This window comes from Herpailurus yagouaroundi, unplaced genomic scaffold (genome assembly GCF_014898765.1).
Source record: "Herpailurus yagouaroundi ecotype Mexico unplaced genomic scaffold, PumYag 29, whole genome shotgun sequence".
Taxonomy (NCBI): Eukaryota; Metazoa; Chordata; class Mammalia; order Carnivora; family Felidae; genus Herpailurus; species Herpailurus yagouaroundi.
In genome coordinates, this window is record NW_024412377.1 from 39,192,695 (window position 1) to 39,219,356 (window position 26,662).

The 26,662-nt window shown below is 38.8% G+C and overlaps 1 protein-coding gene across 1 annotated transcript in view; it reads left to right on the top strand.

Moving 5' to 3' along the window:
* Window positions 1–26,662, top strand: part of ITGA2 (integrin subunit alpha 2) — a 102,410-nt gene that overhangs the window by 18,754 nt on the left and 56,994 nt on the right. The window contains exons 2-4 of the mRNA XM_040496824.1: window positions 4,971–5,088; window positions 19,312–19,421; window positions 24,693–24,784. Of these exons, the coding sequence (XP_040352758.1) occupies window positions 4,971–5,088; window positions 19,312–19,421; window positions 24,693–24,784 (320 nt within the window). The remainder of the gene's footprint in view (window positions 1–4,970; window positions 5,089–19,311; window positions 19,422–24,692; window positions 24,785–26,662) is intronic.

Here is a 26,662-nt window from a genome sequence, read left to right on the forward strand (position 1 = left end):
CTCAGTGCCCATCACCCATTTCCCCTCTCCCTGCACGCCCCCCCCCCATCAACCCTCAGTTTGTTCTCTGTATTTAAGAGTCTCTTTTGGTTTGCCTCCCTCTCTGTTTGAAACTATTTTCCCCCTTCCCTTCCCCCATGATCTTCTGTTAAGTTTCTCAAGTTCCACATATGAGTGAAAACATATGATATCTGTCTTTCCCTGACTGACTTATTTCACTTAGCATAATACCCTCCAGTTCCATCCACATTGTTGCAAATGGCAGGACTTCATTCTTTCTCATTGCCAAGTAGTATTCCATTGTATATATAAACCACATCTTATTTTTTTTTAATTTTTTAAAATTTATTTTCTTTTTTTTTTATTTATATATGAAATTTATTGTCAAATTGGTTTCCATACAACACCCAGTGCTCATCCCAAAAGGTGCCCTCCTCAATACCCATCACCCACCCTCTCCTCCCTCCCACCCCCATCAACCCTCAGTTTGCTCTCAGTTCTCAACAGTCTCTTATGCTTTGGCTCTCTCCCACTCTAACCTCTTTTTTTTTTTTTCCTTCCCCTCCCCCATGGGTTCCTGTTAAGTTTCTCAGGATCCACATAAGAGTGAAACCATATGGTATCTGTCTTTCTCTGTATGGCTTATTTCACTTAGCATCACACTCTCCAGTTCCATCCACGTTGCTACAAAATGCCATATTTCATTTTTTCTCATTGCCACGTAGTATTCCATAGTGTATATAAACCACAATTTCTTTATCCATTCATCAGTTGATGGACATTTAGGCTCTTTCCATAATTTGGCTATTGTTGAGAGTGCTGCTATGAACATTGGGGTACAAGTGCCCCTATGCATCAGTACTCCTGTGTCCCTTGGATAAATTCCTAGCAGTGCTATTGCTGGGTCATAGGGTAGGTCTATTTTTAATTTTCTGAGGAACCTCCACACTGCTTTCCAGAGCGGCTGCACCAATTTGCATTCCCACCAACAGTGCAAGAGGGTTCCCGTTTCTCCACATCCTCTCCAGCATCTAGAGTCTCCTGATTTGTTCATTTTGGCCACTCTGACTGGCGTGAGGTGATACCTGAGTGTGGTTTTGATTTGTATTTCCCTGATAAGGAGCGACGCTGAACATCTTTTCATGTGCCTGTTGGCCATCCGGATGTCTTCTTTAGAGAAGTGTCTATTCATGTTTTCTGCCCATTTCTTCACTGGGTTATTTGCTTTTCGGGTGTGGAGTTTGGTGAGCTCTTTATAGATTTTGGATACTAGCCCTTTGTCTGATATGTCATTTGCAAATATCTTTTCCCATTCCGTTGGTTGTCTTTTAGTTTTGTTGGTTGTTTCCTTTGCTGTGCAGAAGCTTTTTATCTTCATAAGGTCCCAGTAATTCACTTTTGCTTTTAATTCCCTTGCCTTTGGGGATGTGTCGAGGAAGAGATTGCTACGGCTGAGGTCAGAGAGGTCTTTTCCTGCTTTCTCCTCTAAGGTTTTGATGGTTTCCTGTCTCACATTCAGGTCCTTTATCCATTTTGAGTTTATTTTTGTGAATGGTGTGAGAAAGTGGTCTAGTTTCATTCTTCTGCATGTTGCTGTCCAGTTCTCCCAGCACCATTTGTTAAAGAGACTGTCTTTTTTCCATTGGATGTTCTTTCCTGCTTTGTCAAAGATGAGTTGGCCATACGTTTGTGGGTCTAGTTCTGGGGTTTCTATTCTATTCCATTGGTCTATGTGTCTGTTTTTGAAACCACATCTTATTTATCCATTCATCAGTTGGTGAACATTTGGGCTCTTTCCATAATTTGGCTATTGTTGATAGCACTGATGTAAACATTGGGGTACATGTGCCTGTATGAATCAGCACTCCTGTATCCTTTAGATAAATTCCTAGTAGTGCTATTGCTGGGTCATAGGGTAGTTCTATTTTTAATTTTTTGAGGAACCTCCACACTGTTTTCCAGAGCTGCTGCACCAGTTTACATTCCCACCAAGAGTGCAAGAGGGTTCTCATTTCTTCACATCCTCACCAACATCTGTTGTTTCCTGAGTTGTTCATTTTAGCCACTCTGACCAATGTGAGGTGATATCTCAATGCAGTTTTGATTTGTATTTCCCTGATGATGAGTGATGTTTAGCATGTTTTCATGTGTCTGTTGGCCATCTGAGTTTCTTCTTTGGAAAAGTGTCTATTCATGACTTCTTCTCATTTCATCACTGGATTATTTGTTTTTTTGGGTGTTGAGTTTGGTAAGTTCTTTATAGATTTTGGAAACTAGCCCTTTATCCAATATGTCATTTGCAAATATCTTCTCCCATTCTGTCTTTTGCCTTTTAGTTTTGTTGATTGTTTCCTTTGCAGTGCAGAGGCTTTTTATCTTGATGAGGGCCCAATAGTTTATTTTTGTCTTTATTTTCCTTGCCTTTGGAGACATGTCAAGCAAGAAGTTGCTGCGTCTGAGGTCAAAGAGGTTGTTGCCTGTTTTCTCCTCTAGGGTTTTGATGGTTTCCTGTCTCACATTTAGGTCTTTCATCCATTTTGAGTTTATTTCTGTGTATATACCACTGTATTTTAGAAATAGAAAACTCATTTTCAAGGTTCATAGACCCACAGATGGAAGGAAATTTTGCCCCAGGACAGATCACACCTGGAGTCTCACCTGCACCTGATTTAGATGAGAACGTTTCTCCTGGACTATCAAGCACAGTTTTCCTGGGAACCATTGTCCCCTAAGCATGTTGCCCATGTCTTGGTGACTGCTAGATTATATAAATAAATAAATAAATAAATAAATAAATAAATAAATAAATAAATTTAAAAATATATATATAAATATATATTTATGATGATTAATTTGGATTTTATTTTTTATTGACATGTAATTGACATGTTACATTATATTACTTTCAGGTGTACAACATAATGATTCTCTATACGCAGATACTGTGAGATGATCACCACGATAAGTCTAGTTAACATCCATCCACATATAACTACAAAGGTTTTTTTTTTTTTAATTTTTTTTTTTTAACGTTTATTTATTTTTGGGACAGAGACAGATAGAGCATGAACGGGGGAGGGGCAGAGAGAGAGGGAGACACAGAATCGGAAACAGGCTCCAGGCTCTGAGCCATCAGCCCAGAGCCTGACGCGGGGCCGAGAAATAGATGTTAAAGAGAAAATCTGCAAATGTAGAGCTGTGTAGATTTTGCTGCAGAGTATTTCAAAATTATTATTTGTCCTCTTCCTGGCAGACTGTCTTTTTAAGAAATAATAGGCTGAGCTCTCTTGAATGAACAAGAGATGGTAGAATGGCTTTGGCACATAGAGAGGCACGTTAATTACTTTAAGTTCCCAAAGCTTTATCACTGACCTCATAGTTCCTTTGGCGCACTCTGCACTCTGCTCTCAGGAGTGCACAGGCACAGTGGAATAGCAAGCCCTTTTCCCCCAACCTTCCAGTGGCTGTAACAATAGATTGGTGAAATACTGCATACTTTCAATGCTGTCCAGAAAGTGGGATATTCTTTCATGAAAACACATATTAGTAGAACTTGGATGTCAGTTTTAAAGAGCCCACTCTGCCTTCGGTGTCTGCAAAAATAAACAGATCTCAAACAGGATGAAGCATACTCCCCTTCCCACAGACAGCGTTAATATCCACACATCCTTCTATCTTCAGAGTGAAGGACAGACAGCTATCAACCGTACTCTTTCCCCTCATTCCCTTTCCATCACAAACAATGTTTTTCAAAAAAAAAGTCTAGCAAGGCTTTATCCTATCAGGGTCTTTGTTGTTTTTGAAAATGATTATCGTTTCTTGGGCATTCAGAAAGAAGCATCAAAAGCCAAAGCCACTTTTGACAGTTCTCACTGGAATAAAAGAGATAGGACACCATTCTCTACATTTTCATCCTCAAAAATGATCTCTTATGAAAGAAAAATGATACAATTTTTAAGGGGCTGTGATTTTTCCTCCTTCTCTGAGGTAATCAGCAGTGCTTTTCCAACAGACATTTCATACAAAGTCCGTGTCAAAATCTTCTTGGGGATTCAAGAGAAAAAGTAGATAGCCTTCAGCCCTTTGAACAGCTTAGAGTTATTTAAAAGTCCCTAGAGGTAATATGTGGTTTAAGAATTCAAGCTGTTGAGGGGCGCCTGGGTGGCGCAGTCGGTTAAGCGTCCGACTTCAGCCAGGTCACGATCTCGCGGTCCGTGGGTTCGAGCCCCGCGTCAGGCTCTGGGCTGACGGCTCGGAGCCTGGAGCCTGTTTCCGATTCTGTGTCTCCCTCTCTCTCTGCCCCTCCCCCGTTCATGCTCTGTCTCTCTCTGTCCCAAAAATAAATAAACGTTGAAAAAAAAAATTAAAAAAAAAAAAAAAAGAATTCAAGCTGTTGAATCAGACAGCCGTGTGTTCAAATCCTGCCCTCACCCTTATTTCTTTCCACGTGTGAGACACACTTCTCTTCAGGAACCTTAGAAATTCCTGCAAAACAAATATAATATTAACAATCATATTCTAGGGTTGCCATGAGGATGAATGGGGTACTTAATCATGTATATAAAGTATTTAGCATGGGTGGCACCTGGGTGGCTCAGTCAGTTAAGCATCCAACTTCAGCTCAGGTCATGATCTCACAGTTCATGAGTTCGAGCCCCACGGCAGGCTCTGTGCTGACAGCCTGGAGCCTGCTTTGGATTCTGGCTCTCCCACTCTCTCTCTGCCCCTCCCTGATCGTGCTCTGTCTCTTTCTCTGTCTCTCAAAAATAAATAAAACATTAAAATTTTTTTAGCATGGTATCAGAACCCCAAATAAGTACTGGTAAACACTAATAGTGTTCTTGGTAAACGCTAATAAGGAAAACAATTATTACATAAAACAGGTTTTTTTAAGTGGTCTTTGAGAATTGTATTACAGAACTATATTCACAAATTGTAAATATGGACTATGTTTTCATTTTTCTTAATAGGGGTTTTAAATTGTATGGCATACAATGTTGGTCTCCTAGAAGCAAAGATATTTTCCGGTCCTTCAAGTGAGCAGTTTGGCTATGCTGTGCAGCAGTTTATAAATCCAAAAGGCAACTGGTAAGAATATTCTCTCTACGGTTTCAATACAAATACTAAATAAATTTAATGTTTGGCTCCAACTGCTTGTTCAAATTGGTACATGAATATATTATTAATGGATATCTTCAAATATCCTTAAATGAAGGATCTTTCCTTGAGAGTTGATAACTTTCGGATTGATAATTAATGAGATGGTATAACGGTACTTTTTAAACACCGAGATGGAAGACTTTCCCCAACTATCCCATGGTAAATTCATAATAGCAGTTCCCTTTCTCTAGGGCATTTGCATTGTTCATTTTTGCCTAAAAGTGCTCCCAATTTTTAATGCTGTGTAGTGGTTACATTTAAACCATGGTTACATTTATATCATCTACCTTCAAGGATATGGAAATATATGCCCCACCCCCCCATTGCTGGTTAAAGTTTCCCTTTAAATTTTTTTTTTCAACGTTTATTTATTTTTGGGACAGAGAGAGACAGAGCATGAACAGGGGAGGGGCAGAGAGAGAGGGAGACACAGAATCGGAAACAGGCTCCAGGCTCCAAGCCATCAGCCCAGAGCCCAACACGGGGCTTGAACTCACGGACCGCGAGATCGGGACCTGGCTGAAGTCGGACGCTTAACCGACTGCGCCACCCAGGCGCCCCTTAAGTTTCCCTTTAAAATAATGAACATCAATGCAGGGGAAATTAGACGATTCTGAAAGTTGTCTTTAGGTAGAAGAACTTTAGCTCCTCCCTTGCCAGTCTTGATGTCCACTGGTCACAAGAGTCCTGCCTTTTAGAACCTTATCTTCCTGTTGACGCAGAAGGTTTCAGACTTACCCTGGATCTTCCCATCTGGATCCTTTAGAGTTCTTTTCAACGACTGAATGGCTATTTTTGGCTTATCAAATAAGAGCTATGATTAATAATCTTTTTTCTGTGTGAGCTTAAGTTCGATGCTCAAAAAATTGAATTCTAAGAAACATTTAGAATCCAAATTATTCACATTTTGGAGCATGCCTATTTGTGTGCTAGGGAAACAAAATGAAATTATCACTCGAGAGGGTACTGTCTCAAAAGACATCTTGGAGGAAGTGAATCATGAGTCTTAAGGGGGTCTTAAGGGGAGGAGATGAATAGTCAGGACGAAAGCATTAACTAATATGAGGAGACTTGGAAAGCAACGTATGTTGTAGTTTGTCAGTCATCCCAAAGGATAGTAACGGTCTGGTTGAAAACCCAAAGAGTAGCAATTATTATCATTTGGGATATGAGAGCGCATCTCTAACAGTTATCTTATTATGCTTTGATAACCATACACTGTGGTTAAAGGCTAGACAGATGTTATAGTTGGTAGAGTATGACCTTGGAATCTGGCAGATGAATTTGCTGATGACCCGCAATTTTACATATCTAGCCCCGATTCTTCCCTGAGCTGCGGACACACATAACAAACATCACTACATTAATGCCTAGTAGACATACCAGGCTTAACATATCATACATAAACAAATATCTGATTGTCTGCACCAGCTGATGAGACCAAAAATCCTGACTCCTCTCTTTCTGTCACCACCCCCTATCTCATCCATTCACCAGTCCTACTGATGCCACAACCAAAATACATGTGATAACAGACCATGGGTTTCCCCCATCATCCCTGCAGTCCTTTCTTCAAAGCCAACATGAGCCCTTGCGGGTACTGCGGCAACTGCTTCTCAGCCCACCTGCTGCTTCCCTTGTCACCCCTCGGGGAAGCCTTGTGAACTGTCAAGTACATGATTCAAGTACAAGTACAAGTCCCTTGAACACACTAAGCTCATCACTGCTTCAAAGCTTCTGCCCATGCTTTTTTCCTGGAAGGATCAGTCTTCCCAAGATCTTCACTTGGCTGGTGGGTTCTCATTTTTCAGTCTCCGCTCAAATGTCTCCTCTTTATAGATACCTTTCAGGCACGACTACATACATGAGCACTTCAGCTCACCTCCCAGCCACTCTCCCACCTTCCATGCAGATTTCTTTTCTGTATAGTAGTTATTGCTATCTGAAATCACCTTTACATGTTTATACTCCCATTGTCTCTCTTCTGCCCTGTCTCTGAGTATAGGCACATTGTTTTTGTTCAATGGCGTGTCCGGAACCCAGAGTGCTATTTGGCACCAAGTAGGGGATCAATAATTGTTTGCTGAATGACTGAATTAAAGTCCCATTTCCAAATTATTCACTTTAGGTACTCTACAAAGTGAACCATAGTAATTTGACTTAGGTCTGAACTGAACGAGACCTTCGGGGGGGACTCTGATGTTCTGCTTCATAAGTATGACCTTGCTGAGGACAATCTGCCATCAAGCTTGAGGTTGTTCTTTTTAAGTGAAAGTTTTTCTGGGACAAGACAAATCTGAGAGAAAGAGACACTATCAGCAGTAGATGCTATTAGAGACAATAAGCTTATGAAGGATTGGAAGGTAACTCAACCACTGGCCCACTACAGGTTGGAAGCTGAACAAGACCAACAGGGAAAAAATGTTGACAGGAATCTAGCAGGCAGAGTCCTGGGAAAGTGAGAAGCAGCCATACTCCCTTTCTCCCTCCACGATTCTCTCTGAGCATACAAAACATTGTTAAAAGACAAGTGTATTAGCAACTTATGGTGAGATTCTGGTGCTGATAGGGTTATGTCCAGACCAAAGACACTAAGCATTCCTAAATCCTACCATGGCCTTCTCATGACATTCCTGAGATATATATAAACACAGGACAATGGCTATTGGGAAACAAAGCACCACTCTATTATTGGCTCAGCTGGTGCTTTTAACTCCAGTGTAGAGCTTTTTGGGAATAAGTAACGGTAGGCTTATCAAGACCTTACTTCCCTCAAGCCTGTCTGAAACCAGCTGGTAAGAGCGTATCCCAGTGCACAAAAAGAGAAGAAGGGAGAGTGCCTGTATTACCTGAGAAGCTAAACCCCGTTGCAGTGCAAAGCTGGAAGGAAAGAGAACAAAAGCTGGCCTGGCATGCCAGTCTGTCCTTCCACTGTTCCGGCCTTGTTGAAGCAGAGAAGCAGAAGAGGCCAAGTAGTGGACATGATCTGCTAATCCACCACAGGCTGGACACTGCGTGAAGTGCCAAGTAGAGAACATCAGAATTACCTTTAAGGAGTGTGGAGTAGAGCCATGGAGAAAGACCGATATGCAGAGCAGGCAGCCATGAGTAATGCCAGAGACGTAATAAGGGCCAACCCCGTATGGTTAATAATGTTGGTGTTCTTTCAGTGCCACTGATAGTGTTAACTTACTATTAAGAGCTCGTTTTCTCCTCCCGAAGCCTGAGACACTTGAGGGCAAGATTTGCTCCTGGCCTCTCTCTCATCAGCCTGTCACAGGGGGCAGGGCTGTCACAGGATCCATGTGGTGGTGTTTCCCACTCTAGTGCCCGAGTGGCCCATGGTTAGGACAAGCGCCCTCACAGCACTCAGGCTCAAGGAAAATAATACGAAACTTGGAATCCAGAATTGCCTATTTGTTTTGACGATTGGCACAGTGCCCTTCTCCACTCCTAATTTATGACAACTGCACAGACATTATGGAAGTAGCAGATGTGGAAAGGACTGTTTAAATATTAACTTGCCTCCTGATACTAGTCAAGTTAACTTTGGGCACAGAAAGTGGTATTACTGTGAATTCCTTTAATATCTGGGAGTCTTTTTCTCCTAGACTTATATAACACACACACACACAAAACACACACACACACATACACATATACATCCCTTTATTTTCTTTACTCTCTTACTGCTTGTTCTGAAGCTACTGTTTGGGTAGTTTCTCCTCCTCTTTCCTTGACTTTCTTTACAATCTGTATTGTTGAGCCCCATCTCTGTCTCTCAGCCCTTTCCTTCCTTCTGACAACTCACATAAGGCTCTAGTCTGAGTTTTCTTAAATCACACTCCTTGTTTTTCAAATACAACCTCAGCTTCCACATGGCTCATGTTCCTAGGAATTTATAGGCATATTTTACATTGGGATGTACAAGATCTTAACAAAATGGTCTTGATGCTTTTCTAGTTTTATTTATTATACTTTTACTACACTGTGGCTTTTTCTCTAGAAATAGTGGTCATGTGGCTTTGAAAATTCTAGAGCTTTTTGAACAGTCTCAAAAAAGCTGGATCGTTTGACAAGCAAGATTACCTCCCAAGCAGAGCAAGGGAGCACCCCCGTGTCTGGAAGTAAAGCTGTGGTCTGCTGTCCCTTCAGTGGCACATTGAGGCCCTCATCATACACACAGGATGTTTAAATGTGGATGATGCAATTTTTATCAGAAGCAATTATACAAAGGATTGAGATATGTTTAAAATCATTTCCTGGAAGCTTGTGGTGATATGCACTGTCTCTGTTTGTCTAATCTGAAGGCCTGTCGCATGAACAGTCTGAGCTCATTTTATGACTCAAAAATCTTAGAACCCTACAGCCATTTGTGTAACGAGAACTGTCTGGGAACGAAGGGGTATTTCCAGTGGGAGAGATGTATTCTCTTGTGTTAGCAAGGACTAGTACGTGCTTGTTCCTTAAGAAGAGAAATATAATGAACTTGTGCCATGGCCAATAAAAAACTCCATTTATGTATGAACTTATATTATAGTTCTAACATTATAATTAAGAAAAATATTAATAAAGCTCTATGTGTGTTATAAGTACATGGATAATACTTGTCTATAAGACATATGGAAGAGGATTTCAGATAAGTAATAAGAAACATTCAATTCTATAACAGATGTCAAAGATTACGCTGTATGTATGTTGGTAATAACAGTACTTGGTATTTACTGGTATTTACAGTATTGAAAAGTACTGAGTACTCTTTCTTTGCCAGACACATAATACAGTCGCTCTGAAAGATTTGTAAAATTATTACTCCATTTACAAATGAGGGGACTGGGGCTTAGAAAGGCTAGGTAGTTTGCCTGAGAATACAGAGCTAAGAATAATGTGCATATGGTAGTAATGCAAAGCAGAGATAAGATGTTCCAAGCATACATATTTTTGTAAGTATGTAAGGAGGAGAGTGGCAGAAGGTAATCAGCATTTATAAAAAATTATTTAATTATAATTGTCAAATAAACTTTATAAAGTAAGATGAACTTCATTTAGTACTTTGAATTAAAATTTCTGTTACAAAATGTGTTGCCTGAATAGAGATGACAGTTACCACCTATCTTTTCATTCTCTCATGCACAGGGCTTTTCCATATAAGTCAGGAGCCAGAGCGCAAGGGTTTTACCCTCAGCTTCCCCACCACTAGCTGGCTGACTTTGAAAAAGTCACATGCCCTCTCTGGAGCACAAAGGGAGGGCCATCCCTACCAAACCAGAATGTTTTGAGCACCTCGTGAGAGAATAAAAGTAAAGCACTTCACTGGTGAAATAAAACCTGTATGTTAGTTTTAAAAAAAAGTGAAGTACTTCAAAAAATAAACCACTGTAGGAATAAACCAACCAAAGAGGTAAAAGACCTATACTCTGAAAATTATAAAACAATGATAAAATAAGTTGAAAATGACAACAAAATGGTATGGCATTCCATTCTCATGGATTGGAAGGATATTGTTAAAATGTCTATACTTCCCAAAGCAATCTACACATTTAATGCAATACCTATCAGAATACCAATAGCATTTTTCACAGAACAAAAAATCCTAAAATTTGTATGGAACCACAAAGACCGCAAATAGCCAAAACAATCTTAAAAAAGAAAAGCAAAGCTGGAGGCATCATAATTCCAGACTTTAAGTTATATTACAAAGCTGTAGTAATCAAAACAGTATGGTACTGGCATAAAAATAGACACGTAGATCGATGGAACAGAAAAGAAAACCCAGAAATAAACTCACAACTATATGGTCAATTAATCTTCAATAAAGCAGGAAAAAGATAGTCTCTTCAATAAATGGTGTTTGGAAAACTGGACAGCAGCATGCAAAAGAAAGAAACTTTCTTACCCCATACACAAAAATAAATTCAAAGTGGATTAAAGACCTAAATTCAAGACCTGAAGCCATAAGAATGTGTGAAGAGAACACACACAGTAACTTCTTGCATCAGCCATAGTAACATCTTTATAGATATGTCTCCTGAGGCCAGAGAAACAAAATCAAAAATAAACTATTGGGATTTATCAAAATAAAAAGTTTCTGCATAGTGAAGGAAACAATAAAAAAAAAAAAAACTAAAAGGTAACCTATGGAATGGGGAAAGATATTTGCAAATGACATATTCCATAAAGGGTTTGTTTGCAAAATATATAAAGAATTTATAAAACTCAACACCCAAAAAACAAGTCAACTAAAAAATGTACATAAGACATGAACAGACAGTTCCCCCAAAGACGTACAGATGGCAACATACACATGAGAAGATGTTCATCGTCACTTACCATCAGGGAAATGCAAATCAAAACTACAATGAGATACTACCTCAAACCTGTCAGAATAGCTAAAATCAACAACACAAGAAACAACAGATGTTGGCAAGGATGTGGAGAAAGGGGAACTCTCTTGCACCGTTGGTGGGAATGAAAACTGGTGCAGCCATTGTGGAAAACAGTATAGAGATTCCTCAAAAAGTTAAAAATACAACTACCCTATGATCCAGCAATCACACTACTTTGAGTATTTACCCAAATAATACAAAAACACAAATTCAAAGGGATGTATGCACCCTATGTTTATTGCAGCATTATTTACAATAGCCATGATATAGAAGCAGCCCAAATGTCCATCTATTGATGAATGTGTAAAGAAGATGTGGTATGTAAACACAATGGAATAGTAGTCATAGAAAGAATGAAACCTTGCCATTTATAACAACATGGATGGAGTGCAGTGCTAAGTGAAATAACTCAGAGAAAGGCAAATACCATAAGATTTTACCCATTGAGGAATTTAAGAAACTAAACAAAGGGGAAAGAGAGAGAGAAAACTAGTCTTAACTATAGAGAACAAACTGATGGTTATCAGAGGGGAGGTGGGTGGAGGATGTGGTTAAATAGAGTGATGAAGGAGTGCACTTTTTGCAATGAGCACCAGGTGTTGTATGGAAATGTTGAATCACTATATTGTACACCTAAAACTAATATTACATTGTATGTTAACTAACTGGAATCAAAATAAAACCTTGGGGTTCCTGAGTGGCTCAGTTGGCTAAGCGTCTGACTCTTGGTTTCGGCACAGATCACAATCTCATGGTTCTGTGAGTTCAAGCCCCACATCTGGCTCCATGCTGACAGTGCAGAGCCTGCTTGGGATTCTCTGTCTCCCTCTCTCTCTGCCTCCCCGCCGCTCGCACTGTCTCTCTTTCTCAAAGTAAATAAATAAACTTTAAAAAATAAAACAAAACCTTAAAAAACATAAACTATGTCCACTGTTTAAAAAAATAAATTATGTCCACTGTAAAACACAAAACAAAAACAAAAACTAAACCACTATGCATATGTGAGTTACTCTCCTCAGCACTGTGTAAAAATACATAGGAAGAAAATCAGGATTTTTAGTAACAAGTTTTTCCCTACCTCTCTCCACTGCCTGTTTCTCAACCATTTCTCATCTGTCATCAATTAACTTCCATGCATATTGGATTAGCTTCAGTCCATTTCTTCTTCTTCTTGGCCAAGAATGCTATTCTGGTCCCTTTTCCAAAATAATCATGTCTTTGTCTTTCATTGTGGCCTTTAAATATTAGCCAATATCATCCTTTATGTCTTTTTCCAAAGATAAAATTCTCCTGCCATTAGGTTAGCCTGGCAGGGCCATTTAACATGCTTACTTTGTTTATTCACAGGGTTTGCCTTTAGTTTAAACCCATGACATATATATTCCTTTTTGTTCTTCCATTCCATGCTATTTTCACTAACTTGTGACTTACTCTAATTTTTTGTTTCTGGAAAGGCATTAGAAGTCTGACTGTAATAGTCTTACACTTTTAAGTTTAAAAATTTATTGTCAATATTTTTATAAATAATTATGGTATTGCCATATAATTAAGCCATCACTCAACACGACTAATATGGATGTGCAAAATGGCATGTCTCTTGTCAACAAGGACCTTCTCTAGGAGCAGAATAAATAGGGAACCAAGTACCTTTTAGAACCCCATGGGCCACCCTGGTGTTGATCCACATATATTTGTTACACCATAATTGTTCATTTCTTTTCCATTTTAAAATAATCTTTATGGCTAGACTTTTTCCATAGTTGGTGTTACTTATCATAAATAAAAATCTATAGTAGAAAAGCCATTTTAAATATCCCTGCTCTGACTTGCTTCTCCCTTCCCCCATTCTGGACACAAATTTGTGCATATACCTACAAACAAACACACATACACACCCATCTTTTGTGACTTGCACAGGGGTTGGATCTGCTGCTCTCAAATATCTGGAGACCTGCAGTGATCTGGGAAAATTCTCCACGCCTCACTAGCTTGGCTTATAATTTAAAGCTTTCCTCTATGTTAATGCCTGAATGTCTATTCCTGGAACAAAGTTCATTTACAAAGGTGAATGGGGCTTACACATGCGCACCTTCCTGGTGGCCAGTTGTCTGAAACTTTTCCATCAGTCTAGCCCCATCTGACAAGGGATTTAGGGAATACTAAGTGGCACAGGTTGGAACTGTTTGTTAATTTGTTTATAGCCAATAGGATGGGCAGACAATGAGTATCTCTTCTCTGGGAGACTTCTAAACCGAACTTACTATGATAGAAAGAATCAGGGGTTTGGAATGAAAGCACACAGGTGCAGCTCTAGACTTTGTTGCCAAGTAGACACTGAGACTTGGTTTTTCATAGGAAAACAGGAATAGTTGTAACACTTGACTTCTCTGGGAATTTACAAGCATCAAAGGAGACAATGTACATAAAACGTACTTTATAAACTGTAAAGCAGTTCATAAATGTTGCTTTTCCAAATTGTCTCATTCATAAAACAACCATCTGCCAAAGAACCTTGTTTGAAAGGTACTATCTCATGGGCTTTGATTTATAAAAATATGGTGGTCTTAAGACCATTCCTTACCTTCCAAGAATGTGGAATTTATGTCATCACAAGGCTTTAAATTGAAAATATCAGCTTCTGATTTTAACTTGAGGAAAACCTCATGTTGGATGAGTCAATGTAACAGAATCAGCTTTTATTGACTCATTTGTTTCCAGTGCAAAAGCTAATTTCTAGGCTTCTTATGAAACAGAATAGGCTTAAGATGTTTTAGCAATAATGAGGTTGGTGGACTTCACCTTAGGGAACTGAGAGACCTTGAGGGTTTAGCCATCCCACTATTTAAGGAAGCAATCTGGCAGCCAACAGAGTCTGAAGTAGCATAATAAAGTTTAGAAACTAAAATTTCCTTTTAACACATGCCAAAGGGTTTAACTATTAAATTTATAACAACAGCATTTCCCAGCCAGGAGCTAAAAATGAACTCTCTTTACCTGTCTTCCTCCTTCCTAGAGATTTGAAGTCTTCCCCTTTCCATCATAAAACTCCTTTTGCATTACAAGCAGGAAGCAACTAGCTATATAGAACTCACCAGACCCCTTATGTTGTCAGTGTCTTAAAACTAAACCACGTAAGGAATAATATTTATGTTTATATACTGTGTATTCATAGGCTTTGAAATTTCTGACATTAATATATTGTATACAATAGGCTTCTAATCCTAAGTAAATATCCCCCTTGGATGTCTGATAGACATCTCAAACTTAAAATACCTCATACTGAACTCTTAAGCTCACCTTATCTCAAAATCTTGCTCTACCGATAGTAGCCCCCTTATCTAATCATGACTAATTGGTTCCTTTTAGTTTCTTAGCAGAGAAACCCAGAATCATCCTTGATTATTTGTGTGTGGGGTGAGTGTGTGTGGGGGGGGGGGGAGTGAAAGTGTGTGTGTGTGTGTGTGTGTGTTTAAAAACTAACCTCAAGAAATCCTACTGGCCCTACCTTCAAAATACATCTAAAATAAGATCACTTCTCATGAGCCCTGTGGGAGCCCCTCATCTCCTCTCGCCTGAATTTTGCATTTGCTTCCAAAATGCTTCACTTGCTTCACTTTAACCCCAGGGCAATCATTCTCAAAAAAGCAGCCTTCAAAACCCTTCTAAAATATGTCAGATCATATCACCACTGTGCTGAAAACTCTCCACTGGCTTTCTCATGTCACTCAGAGGCAAAGCCAAGTTCTTACAATTTCATACCAGTCTTATGGGATCTGGTCCTGTGACCCCTCTGACTACGTCTCCTCCCACATTCCTCCTTATCACTGCAGTCCAGCCACAGGGCCTTTGCATTTGCTGTTCCCACAGCCTGGATTATTTTTCCTCCAGAATTTTATGGCTTACTTCTTTACCTCCTTCAAGTCTTTGCTTAAATGACACTTTCTCAGTGAGGCCTCCCTGACCATTCTAATAAAGATTACAACACCTTCCACCCCCACCCGTGTGGGAGGGTCCCCTCCCCAAGGAGAAAACAAAAAACAAAAAAACCTCAAGGCAACCTGTCTATATGTGTACGTGACAACATCCCTCACAACTTTGTAACATGAGACCACTTAATCAGACTGTGTGTTGCCATATATGGAGACAAAGAAATAGAAAATGTATAAAAACTACACCATGTGGCATTCGGGGTGCAGTTCTGGTACAAACCCAACTGAGCAGTGCCGGCTCGAATAAAGTTGCTTCCTGGAAAGAAAAGCCTCAGTGTCATGACTCTGTGTGAGAATCCTACTGTACTCCTAACTCTCCTGCTCATTTTCCCACAGAGCACTGATCACCATCATGATATGTTTTATTTACTTATTAAAGTTGCCTATCTTTTCCCACTAGAATGTAAGTTCCACAAGACCAGTAACTTTTGACTGACTTATTCACTGATGTATCCCTAGTGCCTAGAATCGAGCCTGGCACATAGTAGGTCTGGCCACCATGTACAACCTCACAGGATGCATATGTAACAAGGCCAGGGCACACTATTTATATGGAAATGGTACCCCCTGGTGTGGTGCAAAATTTCAGCCTCGCAGGATCGCAATAAACATCTGTAGCATCCAATAAAACTTGTTTTGCCCTACTATTTTAAGTACACCTCTGTCAATAATCTCTAGAAAAATCGCTAGTATTAAAGGAACACTTGGAGAGTTTATAGACTCACGGACCAAAGGAAGATATTTATAACAGCCCCTGGATTGTGGGTTTAAAACTACCTACACCACCATAAATACTGTTTACTAACTAAACAAAGTATTTTGAATTCCACTGGAGGTGGGCAAATTGGCTATGTTTTGGAACTCTACATAATCACTATTTCCCCACAAGATAATTGAACAGTAAGTGTTATTTTAAGTCATCTTGGAAGAATTCCCAGTTTCACTGCAGGAGAAAAGAGTTTATGTCTTGGGATTTTGTTTTGTTTTCAGAATCAGCACACACGACTGTTCATGCAGCTCTTTTGTCTGGTTGTGATTAAGTTAAGTCCATTACTTCAAAGAAGCTTTGCCATACTTCAGCAGGATTTACTCACTAACCTATCCTATTCTTCACATTTGTAACATTCTCTCCTGGCATGTTTCTTCCTGTTACAGCGGATTACATAAGATTTTATAAATAAATATACCAGCCTCCTCATCTTCCTGTCTGATTAATATAAGAATGTCACAATTCCTTTGGAGCAGCCACTAGTGATGTCATAGCCTTTCCTTATGAGGATGAATTGTCAGGAATCAGAATTTCACTGAGGCCTCCGGGTGAAAGCAAGGAGGAGAGTCTACTGGAAATGTTGCCAACAAGGAGTTAGCAATGCTCTATGAAACATTCTCTGCAGTCGCTAGCATGACCTGTCGGCGTCTTACTAATGTGGTTCACCATATTTAAAAAATGAGTCATAGATGATAAGGACCCCCTTGTTCTTTACCGGTCACCGGAATGATCTGTTTTTCCACTGTTTTCTATTGTTTTGTGTTAAGAGTTTAATATGGCATAATACTGCCAGAGATCTATGTATTCTTTGAGAGAATTTCAAGTATCTTCACATCCTTTTTGTTAAGAGGCACACAATTGTACAGATACTTCTTTCTCCCTCTTCTTCCCATCTGATTAATGTAGGAGACCACGGCCCTCACAACAGTAGTGGAGAGGTCATAACCCTTCCTGAGGGTGAGATTATCAAATCCTGAATTCTTTGATGAGGCAGGAGGAAGTGAAGGGGAGGGTCTCCGGGGAACACTTAGGCAATAGGAGAAAGCAAGTAGCCTTTTGAGCTTTCTCATTGAGAAAAAGGTGGCTGATGGTGCTTTACTGCCAAAGGCTCTGAAGAACAGGATGGTTAAAGGTTAGATGAGAAACACTTAACTTTTATTCTTCAGTGTGTTTCTCTTGGGCTGGTGAGGATGGATGGACAATGTGCACAGTACAAGTCACCCGAATTACCACATTTAGTACTATTTGAACATACTCTGCCCTTACCTATATTATGAACAGTACAGCCTGGGCCTACAGTGTGGATGTGTGCTTACCAGATGACCTTGGCTGGTGTCCTTCCTGTCCACAGCCTCCTTATACGCCACACAGCCACACCGCCATCACAGTAGGTGTGGCTTGACCATCATTTCCAGTTTCTATTCCTTGATTATTCTGGAACCCAACCCATTTGTGCAGATAGCTTTCCCACTCTGGGCCCTATGCCAGGCCTTCGTGTAGCTAAGAGGAAGGAGAATAACCTAAGGGTTAAGAGCTTGGGCTTCAGAATCAGTTACACTTGGCTCTCACTAGCTATGTGAATCATTAACTGTCTTTCAAAATAATCTGTATTTTCCTCTTTCCTCTGTATTCATACTCTTCCCTCTGCTGAGAATAATGACTGACACCTTCATCCTCTGGTATTCATTTTTGTATCCTCTGACCATTTTAATATTTGTTCCAGAGGGAAGCCTATTTCTACATTTCTGTTCATTTGTACTGTTATTGTTTTCCTTGCCATGTATTTTAAACAGCTTTACTGGATTTAGTAGATAGAAGCACACCTTCATCTTTCTGTACGCATTGTGGCATTTAGTGTGAGGCACAGGTTATTTAATCAATAATGCTAAAACATTTATGCAGAAGGCTCATGAAAGAATTTGTTTCATCTCATCTTTCCTAACTTTGACAAGGAAAAAACATTGAATCAAATGTGCTTTCTTAGTAACTGGATGCTGCTCAGTAATTAACCTACTACAGATTCTAAAGATCAGACTGTTTGCATGGACTCTTTCTGTCTATTCTTCTGTGACCAGAAATGTTAGATGAATGGTTCCACAGGGAAATAGTCTCTAGTTGGAGAAGCTCTGTAGGAAACAAAACTAACCAAAGAAGGATGTGAGCACCAGTCTCTAAACTCTGCTTCCTGCATTCTGGCTACTGATGTGTTACATGGAAGGAGAGCTCCATAGTATATTTGCTCTGTGTTTTTGCTAAGGATCCCCTTATACAGACAATAAACAGTAAAACCACTTAGATAATTCATTTGCTCCCTATGTAAATTAACATCTGAACACTGAATTTCAAAGACTTAGTATGGAAAAAAGAATGTCAAATATCTCATTAATGATTTTTATAATGATTGTATATCAAGTTAGAGAAAATATATTATTTAAGTTAATTCACCTTTGCTTTTTATTGTATTAATGTAGCTAGTAGAAAATTTAAAATTACATATGCAGATCACATTTGTGGCCTGCATTATATTTCTCTAATGTATTTCCCATATTCATCAAGAATCAGGATCAGCAGGGGTGTCTGGGTGGCTCAGTCAGTTGAGCATCCAGCTCTTGGTTTCAGCTCAGGTCATGATCCCAGGGTCGTGGGGTTGAGCCCTGTGCTCAGGGCTTAGCATGGAGCCTGCTTAAGATTCTCTCTTTCTCTCTCTCTCTCTCTCTCTCTCTCCATATCTGCCCTTCTCCCCCACTCACACTCTCTCTCTCTCTAAAATTAAAAAATAAAATAAAAATTTAAAATCATTTAAAGAATATTAAAATCATTTAAGAATTTGGACCAGCTAAGAGGAAAGGAAAAAGAACTGGTTATAGCTGAACAAATATGAATTACTATTTTCTTATTAAAAATTGAAATTAAATGGGGGTTTTTTCATTGTTTAGTGGTCAGTTTTAATCTTTAAGAAACTATAGCTAACATTTTATATTTAATGAAAAAAAATTCCTCTTTCTAGGTTACTGGTTGGTTCACCTTGGAGTGGTTTTCCTGAGAACCGAATGGGAGACGTGTATAAATGTCCTGTTGATCTGTCCACTGCTACATGTGAAAAACTGAATCTGCAAAGTAAGTGGTAATTAGAAATATGATTTTTTACAAATAACAAGATCTCATTGTTATAAACCTAACTAAAAAACAATAACAAAATCAATCATAATTCTGTCTTAAAGAAATAGAGACAGCTTTTTTTTTTTACCTTTGTATCTTTAGTCATATGAGGTCCAATTGCATCCAGTCTTTCAATACAGATTGAAGACCTGATTTAACAAGATGCATGGGAAATGTGCTGCCTCATGGACCATCTAGCCCTAGACTGTGGACCACTTTCCATTAATGTTTAAGATTGTTTTGCTGATTCCTTACAGAAATCTAAGTTTATCCATACCTCTCTCCCTCCTCAAAACAGATTATTAAGTATACACCTGTCAGTACCATGGTTGCATTTAGAAGTAAGGAGAAATACTCTGTTTCTGGTCTTGACTAAGTAATTGCATTCTAAAAGAAAAAAAAAAGTCATCATTTTGGATCCTTTGTGTTTGGAATTGCTGTTTTAATTATCCATATCTCAGAGGCTTTCTATTAATGCATAAAGTTATTAAAGGTGCAAGACTGAAAAGCTAAATAAGTCATATTTCCATGCAATATTTCCTGGTGCATCGAAAAAATTACTCAATTTAATCATGCCAAAAAAACCCAGCACTGACGAGTTTTAGAGTTCTGAAGAACTAAAATAGATTAGGAAATCTATGTTAGGGAATCAAGGGAAAGTAGAGATTCAAAAATAGTGATTGGGACTTAGAATCAAGGGCATGTTTCTTATACATCTTTGTATACCTAATTTCTAGCATCATTTCTGGCATAAGATAGGAGTTTAATCAACATGAGGTGGAAGGAACTTCAGTGGTGTCAAATGCTACCAAAGTTGAAGGGTATGAAGACTGAGTACAGATCATTAACTTATTTAAGGAGATAATGGGTGAACTAGACCAGTGCTCTTCAAACATTTTGAACATTCATCTATATAAGACATATATAATACATATTATAAACATACATTTACATACTATTTCTAAAAATAATAAAAATGTACACATTAGGAGTGAATGCTCAAAGGTTTTATTATATAGTTCAAACATTTTATTATATCACCCCCAGTGTACCATATCACCTCTAACATTTGAATACTCATCTCATATATATATGTATATATATTTTTTTAAGTTTATTTATTTAGAGAGACAGCGAGAGAGCTCGGGAGGGGCAGGGAGAGAGGAGAGAGAATCCCAGGCAGTCTCTGTACTGTCAGCAGGGAGCCCGATGCAGAGCTCAAACCCATGAACTACGAGATCATGACCTGAGCTGAAGCCAAGAGTTGGATGCCTAACTGACTGAGCCACACAGGCCCTCCCATACTTTTTATTTTTTTTTAATTTTTTTTCAACATTTATTTATTTTTGGGACAGAGAGAGACAGAGCATGAACGGGGGAGGGGCAGAGAGAGAGGGAGACACAGAATCGGAAACAGGCTCCAGGCTCCGAGCCATCAGCCCAGAGCCTGACACGGGGCTCGAACTCCCGGACCGCGAGATGGTGACCTGGCTGAAGTCGGACGCTTAACCGACTGCGCCACCCAGGCGCCCCTATTTTTTAAAAATTATATGCATGCACTGACTTATTATCTTCCTAAATAAAAATAAATTTAAAAGAATAAGCACTGCAATGAGATACCACCTCATACCTATCAGAATGGCTAAAATTAATAATATAGGAAACAACAGATGTTGGCAAGGATGCAGAGAAAGGGGAACCCTCTTACACCATTGGTGGGAATGCAAGCTAGTGCAACCATTCTGGAAAACTGTATGGAGGTTCCTCAAAAAGTTAAAAATAGAACTATCCTATGACCAGAAATTGTACCACTAGGTATTTATCCAAAGGATACAAAAATACTGATTCAAAGGAGCATATGCACCCTGATGTTTATAGCAGCATTATCAACAATAGCCAAGTTATGGAAAGAGCCCAAATGTTCATCACTTATGAATGGATATGAAGATGTAGTATATATACAATTACAATTACTATTGTAACTCAGCCATCAAAGAGAATGATATCTTGCCATTTGCAATGACGTGGAAGGAGCTAGAGTGTATTATGCTAAGATAAATAAGTCAGTCAGAGAAAGACAAATACCATATGATTTTACTCATATGTGGAATTTAAAAAACAAAACAGATGAACATAGGGGAAGAGGTGGGGGGAAACAGAGGAAACAAACCAGGAAACAAACTCTTAACTGTAGAGACAAACTAAGGGTTGATGGAGTGAGGTGGGTGAGGGATGTCTAAATGGGTGATGGGTAGTAAAGAGGACACTTGTTGGGATGAGCGCTAGGTGTTATATGTAAGTGATGAATCACTAATTTTACTCCTAAAACCAATATTACCCCACATGTTAACTAACTAGAATTTAAATAAAAACTTGAAACAAACAAAAAGAATAAACACTGGGTGTTACATGCAAGTGATGAAACACTAAATTCTACTCCTGAAACTAGAAAAATAATGAATCAAAAAATAAATTTAAAAGAATAAAAACATACACATAGCAGTTCTGTTATCTTCTTTCTGCACTCCAGCAGATCACATTTTGCAAATTTCTTACTGTGACTATGAATCTAATAGTGTTGAGGGGAGAAATGGATCACAAAGAATTTAAGAGCATGTGAGGCATGAACAAGTTCTACAAGTAAAAGTAGCCCTTTGTTTACAGAATTTGAGTAGTGAAGGAGAGTTGGGAAAACGGATGGAGGAGCAGGGTTAAATGAAGATTTTCCTGATAAAAACAAATAATCGTATTTGTAGGGAGAGTAGAAGGAGGTGATGAAAGGGAGTAACTATTTATCAAGAGTAGAATTAACTAGTTGGAATTAACATCACTGGTCCATGGGAAAATCAGTCTTAGAAAGATTGCTCCTTTCTTGAAGACACAAAGGAAAGAGACAACAAAGAGGACTTCCAAGAATGACCTTAGGTAAAGCTAATAAAATAATGGCCCTGGGTCAAGGAGGGTAAGTTAAAGTTAATGTTGGCTAGGCAGAGATTAGCCAACAAATTTAAACATTATTTAATGTTTAAATAATACTGTTGAGGAGAATTGCAATGTTCCACAGCTCAAGAATGGATACAGTCAGTGGATGATGCCCTAGTTGAGTGGGAGAGAGGAAGTTGGGGATTATTATTTTACATGGCTAGTCTCATCATTTTCTTCTATTTAATAGTGGGGGCACCTGGGTGACTCAGTCGGTTGAGTGTCTGACTTCAGCCCAGGTCATGATCTTGCAGTTCGTGAGTTCAAGCCCCATATCGGTCTTTGGCTGACAGCTCAGAACCTGGAGCCTGCTTTAGATTCTGTGCTTCCTTCTCTCTCTGTGCCCCTCCCCTGCTCACACTCTGTCTCTCTCTCTCTCTCTCTCTCAAAACTAAATAAACATTAAAATCTTTTTTCTAAATCCAAGTTAGTTACTATATAGTGTATTAATGGTTTCAGGAGTAGAATTGAGTAATTCATCACTTAAATACCACATCCAGTGCTCATCCCAACAAATGCCTTCCTTAATGCCCATCACCCATTTGGCCCATTCCCCCACCCAACACTCCTCCAACAACCCCCAGTTTGTTCTCTGTATTTAAGAGTCTCTTATGGTTTGCCTCCCTCTGTGTTTTTAACTTACTTTTCCTTCCCTTCCTCTATGTTAATTTTCTTATTTAAATTCTACATATGAATGAAATCATATGGTATTTGCCTTTCTCTGACTGACTTATTTCACTTATCATAATATATTCCAGTTCTATCCACCTGTTGCAAATGGCAAAATTTCATTCTTTTTGATCACCAAGTAATATTCCAATATATATATACATACATGTATGTATATATATATTTACACACACACACACACACATATGTATACTACATCTTCTTTACCCATTCATCCGTTGTTGGACATTTGGGCTCTTTCCATAATTTGGCTACTGTTGGTAGTGCTGCTGTAAACATCGGGGTGCATGTGCCCCTTCAAATCAGCATTTTAGTATCCTTTAGATAAATACCTAGTAGGGCAATCGTAGATAGGGTAGGCCTATTTTTAATTATTTTAATGTTTACTTATTTTTGAGAGAGAATGAGTGGGAGAGAGGCAGAAAGAGAGGGAGACAGAGGTTCCAAAGCAGGCTCTGTGCTGAGAGCATAGAGCTGGATATGGGACTTAAACTCACAAACTGTGAGATCATGACCTGAGCAAAGTCAGACACTTAAGTGACTGAGCCACTCAGGTGCCCAGTATTTTTAATTTTTTGAGGAACCTCCATACTCCTTTCCAGAGTGACTACACCACAACCAACATACAAACGGGTTCGCCTTTCTCCGCATCCTCGTCAACATCTGTTGTTTCCTGTGTTGTTAATTTTAGCCATTCTGACAGGTGGGAAGTGGTACCTCATTGTGGTTTTGATTTGTATTTCCCTGATGATGAGTGATTTGAGCATCCTTTCAGAATTTCCTTTTAAAATTCACTCACTACTGCTTTGGGCCAGTTTCCACTATATGCCATTTTTATTTTTTTATTTTATTATTTTTTTTAATATATGAAATTTATGGTCAAATTGGTTTCCATACAACACCCAGTGCTCATCCCAAAAGATGCCCTCTTCAGTACCCATCACCCATCCTCCCTTCCCTCCCACCCCCCATCAGCCCTCGGTTTGTTCTCAGTTTTTAAGAGTCTCGTATGCTTTGGCTCTCTTCCACTCTAACCTCTTTTTTTCCTTCCCCTCTCCCATGGGTTCCTGTTAAGTTTCTCAGGATCCACATAAGAGTGAAAACATATGGTATCTGTCTTTCTCTGTATATATATGCTGTTTTTAAATAACACTTTAGAGATATTTTTTTTCTGATCCAGAATAAAGCATTATATGGAGCCCTTGTGACCTTGAAAAGAGTGGGGGTTGGCAAATCGGAAACCAAATAGTGTCCTCAGATGTGTTTTGTTTGGCCACCACTTTGTTTTTAAACATTTTAAACTTAAATGCCTATAAGTCATGCCCTTTCAGATACCACACCCAATATCTTACATTCTGTAGCCTCACACATTTAAATGTATGAGCTGCCAGATCACTGAAGGTCCTTCATTTCTCTACATGTGAATATATAACGTGAGTACCTGGATATATGACACTAAACTCAATGCTACATACAAACATGAGTGTGGTTTTTTTTTAACAACTTTAAATAAATGGCAACGATTTATTCACTTTTTAAAATCTTTTTCTCTGAAAGCTGCCACAAGCATTCCCAATGTTACCGAAATGAAAACCAACATGAGCCTTGGCTTGACACTCACAAGGAACGTAGGAACCGGAGGATTTCTCGTGAGTATTTACCTTTCAAATTCTCATCTGTCTCAAGAAAGTGTGAAGTTAGTGTCTTCTCGCCATCCTACCTATCAAATCAAATCTTGACATTTAAATATTAGAGTTTGCTTTGGCATAAATCATACCATGTGGATATCCAACGTGACATACCTATGTATTGGTATATAGGCTTATTAAGATACCCAGTAAAACCATTGCCATAGAATGTCTTAGAAGAAAGCAGCAAAAAGAACACCAATCCTTTGCCCTTGGAAAGTGTGCTTAGCATTTGTTGATAACAACATAATTCTAGGTCCTGTTTCTTCTTCCCATAGGAATTTTAAGATAGGTACTGCTAATTCAGAGAGTGCATTTCCAGGCTGAAGAGTATTTCTGTCTTTAACCATTTGCTATAACCCTTTGGCAAATCTGATATCATTTAAGTCATGTCTTGGTCCCTCATCTTATTTCATGTTAGTGTTTATTCTCATTGAGTTTCTAGAATGCTGTGAGAAAACATTACAAGTCAGTGAAATAGAAATACCTTCTTTAACAAGTGGTTTGGGGACAACTAATTGTTTAATAACTTGTATATCCAAATATACTTTCAAGTAGATTAGAGTTAATGTAAAAAACTGGAAGAAAATGAAAATTTTAGAAAATTTATAAGCTTGGAACTAACAGAAGAAATAATATAGGAAATTGTTGAAAAGATTAATTTGACTATATAAAAAAATGAAAACCATCACATGCCAAAAAAAAAGTTTTTGAGGCAAATAAAAACCCAATCTTACTAGACATTTCCACCAGCATATAGTTGATCCTAGTTATATTTATTGCCCTGTTAAAATAGCCATAGAGGGGCGCCTGGGTGGCGCAGTTGGTTAAGCGTCCGACTTCAGCCAGGTCACGATCTCGCGGTCTGTGAGTTCGAGCCCCGCGTCAGGCACTGGGCTGATGGCTCGGAGCCTGGAGCCTGTTTCCGATTCTGTGTCTCCCTCTCTCTCTGCCCCTCCCCCGTTCATGCTCTGTCTCTCTCTGTCCCAAAAATAAATAAATGTTGAAAAAAAAAATTTAAAATAGCCATAGAAAACTTAATTTAACTTTACATTAGTTATGTCTATACCATCGACATGCTAACTCAAAAGCCTAGATGTATAACTTAACTATTCTAAGAATATAATTAATTTTGAACAATGTCATTCTCCTTTTACTAATAGATATTAGTATTCAAACATTGGTACCACTCAATAACTCAGATATTACTTATAATATGTGTAATTCAAAGCATAAATAAATAGTGCAATGAATCTTCATTGTTCATGATATTCTAAAGTTTTAAAAATAGGATTGTTTTCGTCTCTTTTTGTTTGCTTATTTGCTTTTGAGGTTGAATAAATTTAAGAAAAGGAACATATTGAGATATAGGGATTACAGGACGTACTTCTAAATTTTCAACTTGTAACTTCAGATAAAGTAAAATAAAATTGCAAGAGAATTTAAGACATTAATTTAACAACCAATGTAGCAAGCAGAGAAGGAGGGAAGAGAGAGGGAAGGAGAGAGAGGGAAAAAAAAGAAAAAAAAAAATCCAAAGCTTCCTTTACATACCTAAAAGGTCAAAATCTTAAAATACTCTTAAGAATTATGTGGAGGGGCGCCTGGGTGGCGCAGTCGGTTAAGCACTCGACTTCAGCCAGGTCATGATCTCGCGGTCCGTGAGTTCGAGCCCCGCGTCGGGCTCTGGGCTGATGGCTCGGAGCCTGGAGCCTGTTTCCGATTCTGTGTCTCCCTCTCTCTCTCTGCCCCTCCCCCGTTCATGCTCTGTCTCTCTCTGTCCCAAAAATAAGTAAACGTTGGGAAAAAAAAAATTATAAAAAAAAAAAAAAAGAATTA